This window comes from Vanessa atalanta, chromosome 10, assembly GCF_905147765.1.
Source record: "Vanessa atalanta chromosome 10, ilVanAtal1.2, whole genome shotgun sequence".
Classification (NCBI taxonomy): Eukaryota; Metazoa; Arthropoda; class Insecta; order Lepidoptera; family Nymphalidae; genus Vanessa; species Vanessa atalanta.
The window spans coordinates 11484521-11507169 of NC_061880.1; the positions used below are offsets into that span (position 1 = coordinate 11484521).

Sequence of the window (22649 nt, forward strand, 5' to 3'; positions counted from 1 at the left end):
CAAAAACCATCCACCTTAAACTCAAAATAACAAGGCCAATTGTCGAACATCATATGTTCCTAATATTATGACAACAATAATAATGAATATAAACAACAAGTAACACCGACTATATGCAACGAGGAGGTAAGGATGAGTCGTTTAGGTCGTAATATTGACTACTGCGCGATCAATTTCGGCCTACTTTAGAGCGGCAAAGTTAAATAACCCCAACTGAAAAGATCACATTTCTTTAGTTATACTATGCAATTTACATTTAAATCGTGAATATTATTAATCGCGTACATGCACCAGTACCCAGATAATTCGGTACAAAAATATATTATATGTATATTAGATGGTATAACAATTACATGCAACTAATGGAATTGAATTAAAATTAAATGCTTTTCGAAATAGTCACAGTATTTGTACTAATAATAAAAATATTAACTATTTCTAGAAATAACTTTATTGGTACATATCTGATGGTAAGCATGTCATTATATTATCATATCATGATTATATTATTCAACATTTCAGAGAAGTTGGATTTAAAATTGGAGAAATATTTTAATTACTTCATCATATAGAAGCATTTGAATGTTAATGGGTATTGGACTACAGATGATCTTTTAATTAAGAAAAATCAAAATATATTCATAATTATTTATCGTTACTATACTAAGTATATGAATACAAAATATAGGATATGAATACTTATTTACAATTACCGTCTGTATTATTTTTCTTACGAATTATACATCATGAAGTCTAAATACCCTTTTAATTATTATATCATAATATGTTAGACATTTCACTATCCATTTGTAGTCTTAATTTACATATGTATATAGTGCTCAAATAATAATAACATAAATAATAGCTCTTATCGATACAGACATGAAGATGGGAGTACATCAATTATATGTTACATATTACATAAAATAATTATATATTTTATAGAATATTGTGTGCTAATGTAGTCTTAGTTTCTGTCACATTATAATATATTAAGCAATTTAAACAAGATGTCGTACTTTGTAGACAGTTTCATCATTGCATCATATGCAAATGCACTATATATAAAACTAATGTTCAAATTTTCCACTATTATGATATCGTAACTTAGATGTTGGTATACCATTGTGTAAATTATGGTGACACTTTGACAATGGAACCTTGTTGAATGAAGCTTGCCTGCACACTTGTTGAATACTTACATATAGACAAATATTTTCTTATTAGATGACCTACACTGTTGTAGTTTTTTCTATGACACTGTATAATCAATTGTTATTAACAAATGAAGATAATTTTTATACAAAAGGTTGCAACACAGGACCATAGAGTATGATAAATCATTAATACTAAAAGCTATGATCTTTGTGGTGTTAATGTTAAAGTTATTTTGTCACATCTATCTATTTTTCTATCTTTAAAATATAAATCAACTGAGTAACAGTAATTTGTTTGTTAATGTAGGCTCTCATATATGTATAATAATTACAAATGTAATATATTGTTGATATTGCTTACATTTCTGTTTTATTTCTAAAAAAACCACTTGTCCTCCTAATTTTTTTTTTTACCTGTGTTATACTATCTCTGATAAGACAATCTGTTATTTCTCTCTGTCTGGGTATTTATGAAGTATAATTTATTATTTTGTGGTTTATGTATAATTAAAAAAAAATGTTTCCAAATCTTAAATGCACCAACCTTGCAAAAATAAAACAAGTTTCACCTTCAAAATACAATTTATTGTAGAGGGTGATAATAAATAAAAAAACCACTACTTAACATGTACACCCTTTAGAGTTGGTGCTGTAATAGAACCCTTTCCTGGAACAATTAAAGGACTTCCCTTATAACAAGCAACACCTTCATCATTTGTTTTGAGATCAGGGGCACATGTCTCAAATATTTTTTTCTTAGGGTTTAGTTGTGCTTCTGGTTCCCGAGGATAGCCTTCACATGAAACAAGATCACCAGGAGTAGCTCCATTGGGTGGGATAAGTACTTCAACTTTTTCAGGAGATGAAGCACACATAACCATTGCTTCTGAGGTAACTCCACGCATCTACAAAAATAAATATAAATTGTGTAAATCTTAACTTATATTATAAATGTGAAAGTGAGTTTATTACAATTTTACATCTTAATTGATCAGCCAAAAATCATGAAATTTTGCATACAGATATCATGTTCAAAAAAAAATGTACCAAAATAAGTAATGAGCAAAGATTAAATATTTGCAATAATTGTCATTGATAAAATAGTTAAATTATTAAATATTGAAATTTAATTTCTATTCTATTACCTTAACAGGTTTCAAGTTACAAAGAACCATAACAATCCTCTCTTTCATTTCTTCAATCGGAACATGATTGACAAGACCTGAAACAACAGTCCGTGGGTTGTCTTCACCACAGTCAATCTTTTCTACGTATAATGAGTCTGCATCCGGATGTTTATTTATGTCAACAATCTTGCCAATTCTAAGGTCCAACTTTCTAACATCAACAATTGGTTCGTTGATTGTAACCTTTTGCAGTGGCTTATCTTTACTCTTCTTAACATCTTTTTCTTTTTTCTCTTTTTTAGGAGCAGGTTCCGCATCATCTATAGGTTTTGAATCTGCGACTGTTTTACCAGGTAACGGATATTGCTTTTTACCATTTTGTATTTCAAGTCTTATTAACTCAGCTTTTGCTTTTTCAACTTGACTTAACAAAGATTCATTCTCTTGTGTCAACTGTTTAATTTTTTCTTGGACTTTAATTTTCTTAACTTCATCTAGCTAGAATAATTCATCCATTATGATTATCTTATGCTCATCAACATGACTACAAAACATACATAACATAACATAAAATTGAGATTTACGGAAGTAAATATAAATTGATAATCTGTAAATTAAGAATAACAATCAGTGATTTTATTTTCTACTGAAGCAAACTCTTCTAACCTTATTTTTTAATTCAGCTAAACGTTTTTCAGCCTTTTCGGCATTATTAATTAATTTTATTGTTGCATTATTAGACATTTTTCTTATAACAATTCGGAAATTCATACACGAATTTTCAAATTATCTATTAAAATCTTTCAAAAAGTATCAACCACTACTTTTAGCCGATACCTGATAATTTTAACCTACAAGCTTCTTAATAGTTAGATTTACAACCTCAGTACTTATTTTTACTTTTCACGTTTGACAGTTGACACATCATAATTCTTGTTTTGATACGAATTTGGATATATTTTATCTCTATGGACCTCACAGATTATTTTCAAAAGATGATGGACATATGAAAATAATACTCTTTGCTATCAGAAGAACATTATCTCCATTCTATTTAATATATTATAATACTAGCGACCCACCCCGGATTCGCACGGGTGCAATGCTGATACTAAATTTACTACAAAATGTTTTATAACGTTCACAGTTTTTCAGGCATTAGATAATACAAACGCTTTGTCCCTGCATTTTAAATCTGTAATATCTTCGAAAATATTAATTTAAATTACATGCTGAAAAGGGCCATATTGATCTATAATAAATGCGCAATGTATTTAAGGTACTTAATTGGATAAGCATTAATACTGTAGTGCTTAAAATCGAATCGAAAATAAGATATTATTTCTCGTTAAAAGTAAAAAATGCTTATGTGGGTTATCCCTAAGAAATAGACATATACCAACGCGGATTTTTTTGAAGATCTTTTTAAGGTGTACAATATTGTAGAACATTTTTTTTATCTATCTCGTAGGGTTCAGCGTTTGCAATGTAAACGCAAAAAAAGTGTTTATTTACGACATTACTTTAGAAACCTCTTAATTGATCGGTGTTTCTTGCATATAAACCTTCCTCTTGAATCAATCGTATCTATTAAAAAAACCGCATCAAAATCCGTTGTGTAACTTTAAAGATCAAAGCATACAAGGAACAGACAGCCGTAAGCGACTTTGTTTTATGGTATGTAATGATATTAGTTTTATTCTATAACATAATAGGTACATAATATATATATTTATATATAATAACATTTTATTTATTCAATTAGGTTGACTACTCTTATATGAGCAAGCGGAACATTATAATGGATTTGAAATGATTGTTAGTTATAACTAATTTAAAACATTTGTATATATTTATGAAAAAAACATATTTACGTATAAGTTGATTTTGAGAATTATTTCCTGAGAAAAACTAAACTGAGTCTGACTGATCATTCTCTCCATAATGGTAGACAATCACTAGATCGCTGACCCCTTAATGGCTCGACTGAGAAGACTCTTGCAGGCGCCAGCTTACAAAATTTTACAGTTTTTTAACGAGTTACCGGAATATTAACCGGTTAGTAGACTTATTAAAGGTTATCAGAATTTTCTCGCTTTCTATTCTTGTTCAGCAGTACTAATTACTATCGTGCTATATCTAGCTAGATGTTGTTATTTATTTGTAAGTGTGCTTTGTTATTGATGTCTTTTAGGAATTTATCGTTGTGCGATTATATCGTACAACATTTTTTTTTCGTACAAGTTTTTATTTTATTTAATCCTTTGAAATAGTTCCTGCCGCTGAACATCCGTACTTTTATAAACGTAATTTGCTAGAACGATATTTTTCTTTTACCTTAGCCGTAGTCGGAAAATTATTTAAAGTTCGCTCGAGAACTGTCATTGTCGATTTATTTTAAAAAAGGTCTGCCGTGCTATTAGTATGGATTCTAATTTCTATATATTCCATTCTAATATGGCGTAGATTACACATATAAATTAACATTTGGCATTTATAAACAGTAAGTAGTAAATAGCAAGTTATTAGGAAAGAAACAGAGCAAATGTTTCAAAGTTTCAAAATCGTACATATAATTCTTTTTGTAAGTTTTTATGTATTGAATTTGATAATGCGGTACCCACGGCAGCGCTTTTTTTTTGTACTCTAACAAAATATATCGTTACAAATTATTTTCTAATTCTAAGTATATAATATTGTTGTACAAAATTTAATATTACAAAATAAAAATAAAAGCTTTTTAGTAAAATAACTTTACCAAAAAATTAAAAAAAGGTAAATCATGTTTAGCTGTGAGTGTCATGCCACTGTAAAGGTAAATTCAGATTTCCAAAAAAAGAGATCATTTTATGCTTATAATAAAAAATAAAAATCATGAGTATATTGTTCAAATAATTGGTTACTATTGTTACTATATTTCAGACCATGAGGAATACAATATCAGTATAAGCAGATTGATATAGAACTATATAAAATACATAATTAACATTAAATTGATTTTAAGAAAATGGCGGCTTTGAGAGGAGTCATAAAACCCTATAATATATTATATAATTTTACCTTTTCCACTTCCCAGTTATAGTCTGCCTAATTTTTCGTCTATTAAACACTGTATATATATTTTTTGTTGATATGTAAATAATTGGGTAGGTGCCAATAATTAGAATTGCTCCCCGCTTAAGATTATTATCAATTGACAATTTCATAATTTGTAAATAGTGTAAATATTTGCTACTTTGTCCTGATATTAATTACTTTTTTAATTTTGACTATAATAGTGCTATATTATCAAACTGTAAAATATTTCATTTGTTTTCAATAGTAATTGAAATATATAAAAATTACGTGGCTGAAGAAATGGCAGCACTATGCAACAACATCACTTTAAAAAAAAAAATTAACCAACATGGCTGTTGGAATGGCGTCATAAATAGTTACTGACGTTGTTTATATTTGTGCAAAAATAATTTGTCGTTGTGATACATTATTTACTGTCTTTTTTGCAGTGTGTCAAATACGATGTAACAATTGTATTGATCGTGTAAATGGACGATATACGATAATGTGTTAAGAACCTTGCTGTGAAACAATGTCAAACAATACTGTCGGCTCGTCGGGGCATGCTCCCGGCAAAATACGTGGACCTGGAAGACCGCCTAAACGTACATGTACTTGGTGTGCTGAGAGCAAAACTCCTTTAAAGTATGTTTTACCAACCGAAAATGGGAAAAAAGAATTCTGTTCCGAAACGTGTTTGTCAGAATTCAGACAGGCATATAGCAAAGGCGCTTGTCTTAATTGCGACAATGTTATTCGCGGTAATGCTCCTTCCAGTAGCAAAAACTTCTGCTCAACGTATTGTTTAAATAAATACCAAAAGAAGAACGAAAAACGAACAACTTCTCCACAGTCTGGCAATGGAGCAAATGGTACTGAAAATCATCCCAATAATAATTCCGCCGGATCATTTTATGATATTTATCAGTTGTTTGATTGGAATGAGTATATGAAAGAAACAAACAGCGCTGCAGCACCACAAGATTGTTTTAAGCAAGCTCCAACACCACCAGTGAATGATTTCAAAGTAAACATGAAACTGGAGGCCTTAGATCCTCGAAACCTAACTTCCACTTGCATAGCTACAGTTGTAGGTGTTTTAGGGCCGCGGTTGAGGTTAAGACTCGATGGAAGTGATAACAAAAATGATTTCTGGAGGCTGGTTGATGCTGGGGATATACATCCTATTGGTTACTGTGAAAAGAATGATGGTATGTTGCAGCCACCGCTTGGTTTTCGTATGAATGCTAGTAGCTGGCCAATGTTCTTGCTCAAGACATTAAATGGAGCAGAAATGGCTCCAGCTAAAGTATTTCAAGAAGAACCACCCACACCTAAATCAAATGTATTTGTTGTTGGTCAAAAATTAGAGGCTGTTGATAAAAAAAATCCCCAGCTTATTTGCTGTGCAACTGTTGGGGCGGTTAAAAATGACCAGATACATGTTACTTTTGATGGTTGGAGAGGTGCTTTTGATTACTGGTGTAGATATGATTCAAGAGATATTTTTCCTGTTGGATGGTGTGCAAGGGCAGGTCATCCCTTGCAACCACCAGGTCAAAAAAGTGCTAGTGCACCATCTAGGTAAGACATATAATACATCATTTCTATGAGAATTATCAAGTAGTATATGGAATGTATTAAAAACAATAAAACAACTATATTTTGAAAAGATAAAAAATAATTCCTGAAAAAACTTAAAACATAAATATCTCTAATTTCAGATTTAAGTTCCGAACAAGTGGTATCCCTAATCCTGCCTTACCGGAAGGTGGATCGACAGGTACGGGAAACACTAATGGAACAAATACAGTTACTCCTATTGCAAATGTGGTGTTGCGTCTTCGGAGTAGCTGTTCTGGTGGTAGTTCTGCATTACCAACTTCGGTGACAGGAGTGGGTGCTTCTGGTGCTGCTGAAAACCTTGTCAAGGAATTGCTCAATTCTCACTCAGACCCACAGAAATTGACTCGGGCAATACTCACTGCATCAAGTAGTTATTCAAATATAACAAATGTACAGGTGAGGCGAGGTTATTGATAATTATGAACTTTAAATCAAAATCAAACTAAATTTTATTTAAGCATGCTTTGCAATAAAATAAAATTATCCTTATACACTAACAATACAAATGTGCCTCAACATTTGTATTGTTAGTGTATAAGGATAATTTTTAGAACCAGCAAGATCCAATGACAATAGTTACATTTTTTCATTTATCAAAAATTTGTGTAAATTATGGGTATCTGTAACTTACTTAGATACTAAAATATAGTACATGTATATTTACTTTATGTCCCTCATATAATATCCGAGTAATAAATATGATTTATAAATATATATAATTTGGATAATTTTACTATGTGGTGCAGAAATTTTTAACACAAGGGCCAAATAAAAGTTTTCACCACTTATTATTAAGATTGAATTGCATAATTTTTTGTAACATTATATGAGAGGGATACTGAAATTGCCTTTTTATAAAATTTTTTGTATCTCTTTTAAATCTTAATAAATTAATGAAAAACTCTGGGATAGAATATGTCTGCACAACACTTTCGCAAGTAGGATACTGTTTGGAAAAATGGTTTAAACTAATAAAATTTATATAAAATAAGATTATTATTATTATCTAAACTTTAAAAATATTAAAGGTAATGTTATATAAAATAGTTAAGTTTTTATAATTTCTTACAGGTTTCTTCAGGAAGTAAAAGTTACTCAGTAAAAGTACCATTGGAGTTGACAACAGAAGAATTAAAAAATTGGTTGAAGTTAGTTTGTGCTGGTGTTGGATGCTGTGTTGGAATGATAGAGATAGATACAGGAGAGGCTGCTGGCCGGCCCTGCACACTGTGTGGTGAATCTACATCTAACACTGTTACATCGGCTGCTCCTGTAAAAAGGGCAAAAAGTGTAAGATCATTTTTCATATACTATTAAGTATAAAAAAAACGGGGTTATGTAGTTTGCTAGATCCCACCAATAATTTTGTTACAATATTTAAAAATAAAGTACATTAAAAATATTATATAATATAAATCAATAAAATTTTTATTTGAATAGTGAGTAAATAAGTAAGTATAAACAATTAATTTCGTAAAGAAATATTTAATATTATACTACTTGTAATATATGTAGTACATTATCTATTTACCCATAATATCCCACTTATTTTTGGGTATAGAGTTTAAACTCACAGCTTTCCTAATTTTAGCTTTTATATTATTATGAATATTGCTGGTGCCTTAGGTGCTTCTGCCACTATATGGATGATTTGAGCACCCACATCTTCCACATATGGATCAAATGTAAAAAAAATCATGATCAGCACATATGACACCAAGGGATAGAATTCAAGGGTTCCAATAATGTCTAACAGATAAGTTTTAGTAGCATTTCATTATTATTAATATTTATTATTGTTAATATAATATTACAGGAGTCACCTACTGGTAGCCCAGTGAATGGTTCTGGGGAGACATCAGGCGGGAAGATGGCGCGCGTGTCGCCCGAGAGGCCGGAGCCCGCGTCGTCCACGACGGGCGCGCCGCCGCCGCCCTCGCCCACCACGGCGCCCGCCGACTGGTCCGTGGAAGATGTGATAGGCTTTATAGCCGCCGCTGACCAAGCTCTAGCGGCACATGCTGATCTCTTCAGAAAACATGTAAGTTGTTATCATATTTTACAATATAGCTATATATAATGTCGATACATATGCGGTAACATTCTTCAGATAGACAATATTTGTACATTAAAAAGGGACTGAGAATCGCTTACAAGGTTGCGACGATCTTCTAAGATATCTAAGAATCCAGATGTATCAAAAGTCAAGGTTTGGAATGCTAGCAATAGTTTGTTAGAAAATTACAATGACAAGACAAATGCACTTGTATAATATTTAAATAAAAATCAAAGATCATTTAAAAAGAAAACCATAAAAAAATCCTTTTTTGTTAGAGTAAAAGAAATTAAGTTTTCGTTTTACATAGCTCATATAAAATGAAAAACAATAGTTTTACAATATACTAGAGGGGAATAGTAGTAATTCTATGATAACATGCATTGCTAATATAATATTTATTAACACATATTAATATGATATTCAGTGTATTATGAAACATTAATGCATTAATAGAATGATATCAAAGAACCGAATTTTTACTAATGTTGGGAATATCCGCGAATCCGACTCGAAGGACCAATAAATGCAACGTTAAAGATAACGCGATTGTAAACCATTATCTATCTGACCTGACTACATCGTTTCGATTTTTGTTTCACAACAGATCAAGATATGATATCTGATCAGTTCTCGAACTTTGTTGCAAGACTATGATGGTCGAAACTTTAATACTATATAGTCTGAATAACAGTGACATATATTTTAAAGTTTGTATGACCTACCTATAAAGACAAAGAGCAGTAAGGCATAATGATAGCAATAAAATTACCAAATCATTTCAATTATAAATATTAAAAATTACAAGTATGTATAATTAATATAATTAAGATTAGGAATAGTATGAAAGTATTCATTGTTTTGGTCTTATCAGTCTCTGAAATTTTACACATAAAACAGTAAATAGTAATTGACATAAATCACTTTTATTGTTTACAGGAAATAGATGGAAAAGCCCTGCTATTACTGAACTCAGATATGATGATGAAATACATGGGACTTAAGCTTGGCCCAGCATTGAAAATATGTAATTTAGTTTCGAAAATTAAAAATCGTCGACACTATAGCACTTAGTTATAAAACACTAGTAAGTTTTGAAACTATGAGTTTCTGTTTTAATAGTGTAAAATATAGCATTTGCTTAAAGTATTTTTGCAAGCATTTCATACAAATAACTATTTCTCTTGCTATGTATAACTTCACGTTGAATCTCTGCATCAAATTGTTTATAAAAATAATCACATTAAAAGGAACAGTACAAAAATTAAGGACAGTTCTATTTGAAGGTTATTTATGACTATTTAAAATTATTGATTTTATAAAACCAAACGAACATTGTTCAGAGTTTTAAAGTGTACAATTTAACTATTTCTTGTAAGATAAAATAATAGTATAGTCATGTAAATAAAGTATTTTCATTGAGTGAACATGCATTTAATGTAGTTTGTACTCATTTAGCAGCATGAAATTGTATTATCGTAAGACTTGAGAGTTTGTTATACATTTTGCTTTATTATTTGTTATTTCTCTTGTATATACTTTAAAAGAATTGGCTAGTCGTATGCAGTACTGTGCATAATTAAATAACGCCTAACGGTTATTGTAGCCCATGCAATTTGGTTGAGTAAAACTTTTGGATCAGTATCGTAAATATTATTCATTCGAACACCGGAACAATATCCTTATATAAATATTAACACGATATTGAATCCAGTTGAATTATAAATGTCATTTGTAATAACGAAAGATTAAATTCTATACAATGTACAGAAATTTTATTGTAGATTAGGGTCTTAGTGCCTTTCAATAATTAGGTGTACTTAAAATGCCTGTCCCTCTAGGAGCAAGTGCTCCGACCTCATTGAAATGATAACTCCAATAATAATAAATATATTTAGGAAATATTGTCGACATAACTTATTTAAAAAAAAATATTTACAATGTCATTAGAATCTGTGTTTGTTATAGATATTGATATGACCCTGTCTATTTTAACTAGTGATGTTCCTCGTTTGTCATTTTGATGTTTTTTTTTTTATTTGACAAGCAATTATTTCATGTATATCTTTATATGTTTCATAATAATAATAATAAATATAATTTGCCATTTGAAGGGTTATTATAATGTGATATTTCACTGTTATCTGTTATAGTGATAAATAATTAAAATATAATAAAATTATGTTGCATTATAAATTAAGTGATATTCTAAGTTTATACATGACATAACTACTAAGGTGTAGAACATTATATCATTGGCGCGTTGCCCATATTGTTGCTGTAAATATTTTTAATTTGTATTTCGAATGTATTTTTTTTTTAATTTAATTCAAGTTCCATTAATTAGCTTTTACATAGAACATAATGATTGCATTTTTTCATAAAAATAAATATTTGCGATTTCAGTCTGGTGTTGTGACTTTGATTAATTTAGTATTTGTTTTTTTTTTTTTCTTGTTTAAATAATTATTATTTATGAGTCAATATTTTAAAAGATATCATAAAATGTAGCAATAAATAATGTGTTATCTAATATATGTATTCACTGTTTCAGAGTACACGCGATTATAATGTATGGGTCTGTAAATAGTACATAGGTACAATAGGGGGAATGTGAAAGTATTTTCACATTACAAAGCTATTATTTTATTACGGTAGAATTTTTAATAATTTTATGTAAATAGCTGAATAATGAAACAGATGTGTATAAATAAAATAAAGTTCGAATATAATTGATGCGTTTTTATTTTTTTACAAGCATGGTAACATTCTACGAATAAAATACGGATGCGTTCTATTTAAAAAACGATGGTTAATATAAGGACCCATAATTAATAAAAACACAACTCGAGTTAAAATTAATTGTACTTAATTAGTTTGTTCCAGTCTACACGCACATTTTTAAATTTAAATGGATAAAACGTATCCGGTACGAAGTTATTTGTCAGAGAAATAAGGTTAACGACACGACATAGTCACATATGCCGCAGAATGGGTGACCGTTGGAGCAGATTGAGTGGAGACAGCTTGTTGGCGTACCTACAGGTACATCTGTATGGATATTTGTAAGGCAAGTAGGCGATATCAGTGGCGTGCCATGGTTTGGGATAGTGCCAGCTGACTGACACTGGCTGACGGTGACTATGATGATGAAAGTCTATTGAATTTAAATATTAATTTCAGTGCTTTTCAAATTTCTTAATAAAAAGATAAATTACAAAGGACGTCCACCATCCTTAGAGGTAATTATCGACAATTTCTTAAATTACCTCAGTTTGGATCTACGGCTATCTCAAATCAGGTCTGACTTGGCCTGTCCTCTCCTTGTTCATGATATCGGTAAAACTCTCCTTGCAAAGTTAGATGCAAATGTCATAAATACAAGTCACGGTTTGGGCTTTAACAAAATGCATATCTTTCGAAAATCCCAGGTTGAAATAGTTACATCATTCTCTCAAGTCAAAAGTCGCACGGAGCTTAAGTCAACACTTCAATCCAATAAACAGTTTATGCCCAGGTGCAAAGGTAAAGAGAGCCGGATTGGGTTCTCGAAATAAACGGAAGGAACGCGACATCAAATATTACTACGTCAAAATTAAAACTATATGTACTAAATGCTTGCAATGAATTTAAAAATGCAAAATGAGTTGTTGACCAAAAGTGAGTTCCACAGATAAGCCCTGAAGAGGCGCGCCTTGCTATAGAATTAGCCGCCGCACTGCCATATCAAAATCTAAATGCCTCCCTGACCAGGGTAATCTCTTAAGATCCGGAGAGCCTCTGAAAAATCTTGTTATAATTATGGCGGGGCAATAGACTCAACAGGGCAGTTATTAGTAGGTTCCAAGGTCCTTGATAGAACTCATTACTTACCATTCTATACTAGCTATAATTTTAAAAGACCATGGCCTGTCGAGAGTCGTACTACCTTATATCGATCCAACGCTATTAGGTACCTACTTCATTTACATCATCATCATTATATAGTATAAAACAAAGTCTCTTAGATCTTTTAAATTTCAAAACCGATTTTGATGCGGTTTTTTAATAGTTAGATTGATTCAAGAGGAAGGGTTTTTAGGTATAATACATGCACAATTTACTTAGTAGTTCTCTACTATACACTGATAATTTTTGAGGTTTCTAAAGTTATGTCGTAAATAAACACTTTTTTTGCGGTTACTTTGCAAACGCTGGCTGAACCCTAAGAGATAGATCAAAATACTTAACTACAATACTGTACATATTAAAATGGTCTTCAAAAAAATTCCCCGTTGGTATATATCTATCTTTTAGGGATAACCCACAATAACCATTTTTTATCCTTTACTTATTACGAGAAATAACGGCTTATTTTCGAAGCGATATTAAGCACTACAGTATTAATCCTTATCCAATTAAGTACCTTAAATACATTGTGCATTTAATATAGATCAATATGGCCCTTGACAGCATGTAATATAAATGAATATTTTCGAAGATATTACAGATTTAAAATGCAGGGACATAGCGGTTTGCATTGTCTAACGATTGCAAAACTGTGAACGTAAGACATTCTATAGTATATTTAGTAACAGCATTGCACCCGTGCGAAGCCGGGGCGGATCGCTAGTATATCTATAAAAAAAAATAACTAAATTTTACTTTTATATTTAGAGTAATGAATACCGTTAATTAATATTTATATGTTAACATTAATTAATCGTTCTAACCTGGTCTCTAGATAATATCGTTAAAATTTAACATAATATAGGTCATCTCACGTTGGACCATTAGTATTTATATTGGTATTGTCTAGGATATAGGTGTTTGCCCAGCACTGATTAGGTATTTGCTTATGGAATATATGGTTTTTGATAAACTCATATGTATTTTAATCAACGTTTAGGAAAAAGTTTATCATTGTATAAAAAAACACAATTGTTAAGTTATTTAAATTTTAATTAAAAAAAAAAACAATAGTTATCGATTTCATTTTAGGTTAATTGCTCCACTATCAGCCGTTGCAACAGTGCATTTAACGTTTAGAACAATTTACACACTAATTATTATTGTTATTTATTCATCTTATGTGAATATGTATATTTTTATTTTACTGTTTGTCAAAGCAAACAAAAAGTTAAGATTTAAGTCTTGAATATTTAGCTTCATTTTATTTTTTGTTTTGTTGTAGGTGGCACATCGCCGCCGCCCATGGACATCTGCAACACCGGGGGGCTTGCAGATGCGTTGCCGGCCTTTAAGGAAGGAGGACGCTCTTATGCGTTGACAGAGTGATTGGTTGACAGGACAGAGTGGTTGGAGGCAGAAAATGTCTTAAAAATCGCGCTCTTGTGGATTTTCGGACGTCTAGGTGGTGCGGGTGAAACTTAGAATTTTGACTATATATCCGAAGGTGAAATTCAGCAGCCGGGATTAATCCAAACAATTCCTCGGAACATTCCCCGTGAAAAAATCCGTAGAAGATGCAGAGCGATTTAACATCTCTACGCAAAAAACGTTTACCGATCCGTGTTCTACATGCTAGGACTCGTCTACTCCAACGGCCATGGTTTCTCCGACGTCTGAGACCTGTGGGGCTGTTACTGTTAGAGCATAGCAACTGTTGCTATCAAATATTTGTTGCGAATTGATATCAAATCAAATCAAATTATAATCTCTAACCATATTAGCCCCACAGCAGATTGCAACTTTATAAAACACTACGTTTTACCGCACATAAAACCTCTTAATCTTTGCCCGAATTGTTAAATGGATAATGTGAAAATTTTTGACACTTTTCTATAAAATATAAGTATGTAGGTAAGTAACTGTTTTAAGAATTGACAGCTCTGCTCGTAACTTTTCCTTAATTTAAATTTAAACATTGGTTCAAAAATTACGAAAGTTTTGAATCATACTTATTCTTTAAATAGGAAAGTTTTTTTATATCCGGATTATGCAAGCATTACACACACCTAATTTATCTTATCTACTACTCTATAACATATATTTATTTATCTTTGTATTATTTTATTTAAAACGACTATTATTAAGTATAAGAGAAAGTCATGAAAACTGTCATTGTCGAAGATTACATAATTTGATAACTATATATTTTATTGAGCCTTCCTGATAGATTTCGACTATTTTCTAGTAAGATAATTATCCTGCCCAGGGTATATTATGGTACAGCTTAAACCAATGGGACAGAAATCGGACACTATCAGAGAAAGATTCAGGTGCAAAACCAATTACTTTACGAGCTTGATGAGTAAAGATGTGTAAATAGTGTCAGCTTCTAATCTCCGGGCTGCTGAGGACGAGTATTACAGGGATTCGGTGACTAGCCTCTAGAATGAAGTAGATGTTTTACACATAGGCGTGTTATCAAATTTTAATTTTAAGAATTGCCTAAGTAGTTTTTATCATCATTTTATTTAAATACACTGTGATTTGCTGGTTGTAATTTTATGCCCTCAATTAGTTAACGAGCTAAGATTAAAAGACTAAGAAGTTTGTTGTATGTTTATTCGGGATTCCCGCTAAAACTACTTTAAATACGACAGATTTTATGATACAGCGGTAGCTTCGTCCTTGAGTAGAATTAAATGATTTTTTTTTACTTTAACATAACAGATACAGATAAATAATAAAACCTGTTTCTTATATGCCGTTTATAGCGTGTTATATGAAATAAAAATGCCTAGAAATCAGAAGAAGTTTCACGAAGACCCGGAGGAGTCCAAGTTAAATTATCTAATATCTTACTTATATTACATTACAATAGTCATCTCACGGATAGGTACTAAGAAATCATCTAAGCACGAGTGTTACCTATACTAAAGCGTGGAGGGGCGCGTCTTCGTTTGTAAATAGATCCATAATTCAATACCTTCCATATCTACCTACTAACCAATTTCGACAAAATTCTTTAATAACATATGCCTTTATTTCCTAAATCGTGTAATAATTTATTTTTCAATTACGTTGACAATTTAAAAAAAAAACACTAAATATTCTCATTTCATATACATGGTTACATAAATTGATTGACATTTATGATTATTGCTCTGCTTCTTAAAGTCGAAGCGTAAAATTGCATTGCCTTTAAAATTCCTCAATAAATTGACTATTTATCGCAATAACGAAAATAATACTTTTAAGTTCATCGCGTTCGAAATTACAAACTGTTTTTTTTTATATATAAAAATACTCGTATATAACACCAGTATTTACAGGAAAATCAGTTTGTAATCTTATTTTATTGGTCATTATGTCATCGATTATTTTTTCATTGGCGATCGTCACTGTTTACATTAATTATTTAATATTCAGTTTCCAAAACATATATTATTAATAAGTTAGAAATGTATATATTATATACCTACTGTAAATTATAAATCTATATCACGTTTAAATGCATTTAATGTCAGTACTATCGCGGTTCGCGACAAGCGGGAGCACCACTCAGTGGCGCGAGCGCATTATCATAAATACTAAAGAATACCAAGCCAGTCTGTTGCTGTATGCCATTGGATAAACATTCACCGCCTATCCCCAATGATACGAAAGTGTGTGATTACTTATTAGTGTTTTAGTGCAGAAAGCAGACTCAGTACCATGGAGCTTCAAAATCACAAAGAGGAAAATGGTAAGAATGTTTGTGGTGAAAGTACACGGCCTCGATATTGCAAATATTGAGGCTCTAACCTTGATTATAAGCTGATACCAGTAAAGACATCAAATAATACATGTCTCTTTTGTATGTTAAAATGAACGAATTAAATAGTTTCTTTATTAAAAAAATTTACTCATGTTAAGTGAAAAAAAAAAAAATTGAACGGTTAACTATATTTCGAATATATTGCTTACGGTTATTCGTTCTAAATACATTTCTTTTTTTTTTTTCTTAAATATTAACATAGTAATGAACTTATTTGATTGCATGTATCGTTTAAAATATTCAGTAAATTTTATAATCGTAATTTGTATTGTATTACCATGATAATAATAAGAGCTTAATAAATTAAGATTCGCTTTAATTATTTTCAATGTTATAATAGAGCGGGAGTTGATATTTGACCTTTAAATAATTGTTTTAAAGCCTTGGAAGGCTTGTAAAATAATACAATAAAATTATATTTTCTATTTCATTAACATTATCACTAGAAAAAAATTTAAGTGTTTACAAAAAAGGCCGAGAGTTTTTGTTGCTGAGTCAAAGATAAATTTCTAAATAGTTATATTAGTGAATACTCTTTAATGCTAGATGAAATTTCTGTAAAAAATATTCAAAGATTATCGCCATGTAAGTCATACGCAATGATTATCAGTGGAAAAAAATTCCAACGTGCCAGACTTCGTGGTAATGTTCATCAATAAATTGTTGTTTGTGTAGTAATTTATATATAATAAGTAATATAAGAATGTGAGCCCGGCATTAAATATTATGTTATATACCAACTGTCACTACGTATTAGAAACGTAATTTTAATTAGTTTGAAAGTTGAAAAACTTGTTATAGCAATAAATCAACTCACGTAAGATAAAAATTATAAATATTATATATTATTTAAATATATAAGAAAATATCTAATATTCATAAATAATAAACAATGACGATATCGCCCATGTTTAAAAAATGTAAAATTTTTAAGTGTTTTTAAGAAAGTTTATTATTTATTGATATTTAATAACATTTATATTTTTCATTTACAGGCATAAGTTCAAATCAAAATGTTCCGAACCAAGATCTCATACAAAGAGTGACAGGATCTTTCGGAAAATATCAGTTATACTTATGTTTATTGATATTTTTATCAAAGTTTCCGGTGGCTTTTCACCAAATGGCCATTATATTTCTATCGCCAAAAGTAGAATACGATTGTGAGGGTTCTAGCAACAATGCAACGTGTCCATGTCCGAATCCACAATATGATACTTCGATATTTACAAACTCCATTATTATGGAATGGGATTTGATATGTGACAGAAAATGGTTAACGAGTTTTACGCAAACGTTGTTTCAACTAGGAACTTTATTGGGCAGTGTACTGTTTGGAATGGCTTCTGATAGGTAAGGTAATTAAACGTGACCATTATACAATAAGTAATATCTTTTTGAAATAAATGCTATAAAAAAAGAAACATTAATTTAGCTTTCTTGGTATCGATGTTTTTCATGGGATTTAATTATATTTTCAAGTATGGTTTTTCTTATTTTTAAAATGATTATGTTTTTTTTTTTGTTTTTAGGTTTGGAAGAAAAAGACCTCTCTTACTAGCAGTTGTCATTCAAGTCTCAATGGGCATTGTAGCCGCATATGTTCCAGAATTTTGGACGTTTACGTTCGTTCGATTTTTAGTAGGAATGTCTGTTGGAGGAACAATGGTCACCGGCTTTGTGATGGTTATGGAATTTGTTGGGACAAAATATCGAGATGTAATTTCGGCTCTTTACCAAGTCCCTTTTAATATGGGTCACATGTTGCTGCCAGTTTTTGGATATTTCTTCAGGGACTTCAAGGAGTTTCAATTTGCAATTTCTGTACCAGGGATTATTCTCCTTTCATATTTCTTTCTAATACCCGAGACGCCTCGTTGGTTGGTAGCAGTAAATAAAACGGATGAAGCTATTACAATTTTGGAACGAGTAGCTAAAGTGTAAGAATTTGCATTAATGATTCTATTAAAATATTCTGTGACAAATACTTAATTATTAAATAGCATGTATTTTAATTTATAGAAATAAACGTCCGACTGAAAACATAAGAAGGGATGTGGAATTATATCAAGAATCAGTTCAAAAGAATCAACTTAAGAAAGGAAATATATTGGACCTTTTTCGAACACCGAATCTGCGAAAAAACATTTTGGCGATGTCGTTCAACTGGTTGACTTGCAGTTACTGTTTCTATGGAGTGTCACAATACGTTGGTCAATTAAGTGGTAACGTTTTTGTCAACGTGGCAGCCAGTGCCAGCGTTACTCTACTCGGGACCTTAGCTTCTATACCATTAATGAAAGTAATTGGTAGAAGAACTATTTTGATAGTGTTTAATGCTATATGCGCTCTATGTTTGTTAATATTATGTGTTATTCCAGAAGGCATAGGTTCTGTTATTTGCGCAAGTATTGGAGTAGTAGCTAGCTTCATTGTTTTCGTGTTGGTATACTTATATTGTACAGAATTATTTCCAACAGTCGTACGTAACGCTGCTCTTGGGTTTTCTTCAATGATGGCGCGCGTAGGTTCGATGCTAGCACCTTTTGTAATAGAATTGAGAGACGTGGCGCTTTGGATGCCTCCACTAATCTTTGCGATATTCCCACTTCTAGCAGCGTGTATAACGTTTGTTCTCCCTGAAACTAAAGGTTGTGAGTTGATGACTACAATTGAAGAGGGAGAACAATTTGGCAAAAAGAAATCCACAACTAGTAAAACTTAAAATAATATTATGAAAAACTGTAACTTTTAAGTTAGATGATAAATGTAAATAGTATTGTAGTAAATGTTAAGAAATAATTTGTATTTTTATTTCTCATAATTATGATTCTTAACGGCGTTCTTTCTTAAGAACAGACAAATACTGATTTTACGAGTTACTAATGTTTACATCATAAATACGTCCAAAATTTACAAAAGATACGGTAACTTAACGTTTATATCAAACATTACTTTCTTGTTTGTTTAAAATTTGTAGTTACAATATTGTGCTAGTTTTATTGTACCAAGCTTTGGTTCCGACAAAATGACGATCGACCTGCAGACAAATCACCAATTTTTACAACGTGGGACGTTTATTATAAAAAATATTTACTACTTGAACCATAAGTAATTCTTCAATCCATGACTCCTTTTGCAAGTGACATTTTAAACTAAGCATTTATGTATTACTATGAGTTTATTTGATATAAAGGCTAAGTGTATTAACCCTGACCTAGATTTAACGTAAACAAACGACTTCCAAGAAACGAGGCGTTGTGATTTTATGAAACTTTCTTTATTAAATTGTATGTATATATCGAGAGTTGAGATGTGTTCAAATGCGGTCAAGTACATCATTTGTATGAAAACCTAATTAATCTCAAAACATTTTAAGGAAACTTGCATGGGCCGGATCGTTCCGACATATGGAATGAGCGCCAAAACTCACTTGGTGGTAGGGCTTGTGCAAGTCCGATTCGATAGGTACTGATCACTCGTTACATATTCTACCGTCACACAGCAATTTTATTATTATATATTGTTATATTTCGGCTTGAAGAATGAGTGACCCAATGCAACTACATGCATAAGTTTGGTGGCGCACGGGCGATGTACTTCTTACAGCACCAATTTATGTGGACAATGGTGACCCTTTTGCCTGTCCGTCTACATACTTTTTAAAAAACAAAAACAAAAGAGGAGAGGAACCTAGCAGTGTGACATTTACAATCAGGTATTTAATTATATTGTTTGTATTTTATATACTTTTTTAAAAATCTATGTAAATATGATTAAAATTCGTCATGTTACAAACTGAGTCATTATTACAGTAAATTATTTGAATACCACGGAGATTAAGTAATATAATTCAGTTTAATTGCGCTATTGCGTTGAATTTATGTTGTTAGAATGCTATCGACAGAATATAGAAAAATATACACCGTACATATCTCGTTCACTTGGCCTATTTTTATTAATATTTATAGCATAGAAACAGATACTGTATCTCCTTTAATTGTTTTGTTTCACTAGCTTTTTTCTGTGACTCGGTCCGCGTGAAATTCGTTCTTTTCACCATTAATATCCTTAAACAGCCAATGTCCTTAAACAGAGACAGGAGAGGGCAGGTATCATTGTGATGAAGTTTGCCAGGGGTTATGATATTTAATATTTTATATTTTTACGATACGTTCAGTGATTAAGGTCGTATATAGTCGTCGAGGTAACATCCAGACACGTTCGAATTTATAGTATTAGTATAACATTTAACTAATGATCTTCATGAACGTGATATTTGTGTTTGTGGTGGATAGGTGATTTTTAATTTTTATTACTTTTTTATTGAAAAATAATAGCTATAAATGTCTTCACTCCAAAGCTTTAAATGATCTTTCAATTATTAGAAATATAATCTATATTGTATTTGTTTTGCTTTTTCCTCTTATTTTAATCGTATCTTATTAATAACGATAATAACGACAGGGGCGACTTCAAGACATATGACATTTTGTCATTGATTTGTTGCAATCAAAAAATTTTTTTTTTTAAATAAAATTAGTTACATATTTATTGGTTAAGATAAAGAATCAACCGTTTTAAAAATGTAATATGTATATAATAAAATACCGGTATACTTTAATTATATATACTGCCGTCAAGCTTCAATACTTATTTTTGTTGTGTTCCGGTTTGACGAGTCAGTGAGCCAGTGTAACTACCGGCACACAAGGGATCAATATTATTAAAAAATCGTAACGGAATCTTGACTTAATTAATATTATTATACTATGACTGGAAGAAATACCAATTATCTAAAATTGGTATAATTGGAGGAAGTATTGTATTTTATAAATACTAGTTACTCGTCCCAGCTTCGACCGGTTGGAATAAGGGTGTACATAAAACGCTTATACTGTGGTACATATAACGTACACGCGGCAAGCCAGTCAAATGGGCATAGTTTTTTTTCATGTAAAGAAGTCAATTAAATGCTGAAGAATATTCTTCACGTAACTAACCAATACTTCTTATAAAACTTGTTCACATATTTTCCCTTAACCCAAAATATAAATCATGTGTTCAATAGTTTTTGAGTTTATCGCGTTCAGACAGACACTGAGGGGACTTTGTTTTATAATATGTAATGTAAAATATATACGCAGTAAAATCAACAGAATAGTGAAACAGATACGGATGTTGCAATGTTTGGAGATAAGTGACATGACATAATAGTAACATAAGTTTTTTGTTACATTTATCTTAAAAAAAGATTTATCTGATAAACAGTCATTTTTATTAAATTTTATGATATTGTAACTGATATAAGACTTTTTTGCGTATTATTATTTCTAGTTTTTTTATTCGATGGAACGCATTTACAATTCATATAACATTCGGGTATGCAGGACTCACCGGCTACCGGGTGTCGACCGGTATACCCACTAAATAACCTGCGCTACCCTCTCCGTCCCTTCGAATAGCAAACTGCATAGACGTGCTGTCCATACTGCTATATTAAATGATGTTATTTTAATGTATCTGCGTTTTATTGCCTGGCTCTGTATAATACTTTAAAAATCTAGCAGACTTTTTCGTTCCTGTGATTATGAATAGATGGATTTTATAAATTATAGAAAGGTGATCAGTTTATATGAATACTGTTTATAGTATTTATTATATTTGGCAGTACGCCAGAAGGTTACCCGTAGTATTACAGTTAAGCAAGACTTAGAAACGATTGTATGCAATACAATAATAATTCTTAGACGTATACTATTATGTAAGATTTGTAATTGAATAAATCAAAATACATAAATTGTAGTCTCATGTTAAACGATTACACGGGCGCTTAGCCTGTCGAGATTAAAGGCATCCGGCATAGACATTTGAGTGGCTCAAATATATATGACGGAGTGGCTTGTCCCGGCTTGTTTTAA

General features: G+C 31.0%; 3 protein-coding genes across 4 annotated transcripts; 2 read left to right on the forward strand and 1 right to left on the reverse strand.

Annotated features, from left to right (window-relative positions):
- Nucleotides 1-1726: 1726 nt before the first annotated feature.
- LOC125066710 (aminoacyl tRNA synthase complex-interacting multifunctional protein 1) lies at nucleotides 1727-9364 on the reverse strand. 2 transcript variants are annotated; one of them, XM_047674942.1, is made up of 4 exons: nucleotides 9353-9364; nucleotides 2951-3145; nucleotides 2303-2782; nucleotides 1727-2062 (listed from the first exon to the last, which is right to left on the reverse strand). In XM_047674942.1, the coding sequence occupies exons 2-4, from the start codon at nucleotides 3053-3055 to the stop codon at nucleotides 1775-1777; spliced, it is 873 nt and encodes a 290-aa protein (XP_047530898.1). In that variant the 5' UTR covers nucleotides 3056-3145; nucleotides 9353-9364; the 3' UTR covers nucleotides 1727-1774. The 2 variants fall into 2 exon arrangements, with proteins under 2 accessions (XP_047530898.1, XP_047530897.1); XM_047674941.1 differs by lacking the exon at nucleotides 9353-9364 and having other exon boundaries at nucleotides 2951-3193.
- On the forward strand, nucleotides 5701-11706 carry LOC125066709 (polycomb protein Scm). Its single transcript, XM_047674939.1, has 5 exons — nucleotides 5701-6925; nucleotides 7066-7363; nucleotides 8039-8257; nucleotides 8784-9008; nucleotides 9963-11706. Exons 1-5 carry the CDS (start codon nucleotides 5874-5876, stop codon nucleotides 10095-10097), a joined length of 1929 nt encoding a protein of 642 aa, XP_047530895.1. The 5' UTR covers nucleotides 5701-5873; the 3' UTR covers nucleotides 10098-11706.
- Nucleotides 11707-16447: 4741 nt separating this feature from the next.
- LOC125066711 (organic cation transporter-like protein) lies at nucleotides 16448-19524 on the forward strand. Its single transcript, XM_047674943.1, has 4 exons — nucleotides 16448-16656; nucleotides 17724-18081; nucleotides 18261-18668; nucleotides 18751-19524. The coding sequence occupies exons 1-4, from the start codon at nucleotides 16626-16628 to the stop codon at nucleotides 19451-19453; spliced, it is 1500 nt and encodes a 499-aa protein (XP_047530899.1). The 5' UTR covers nucleotides 16448-16625; the 3' UTR covers nucleotides 19454-19524.
- The last annotated feature ends 3125 nt before the right edge of the window (nucleotides 19525-22649 follow it).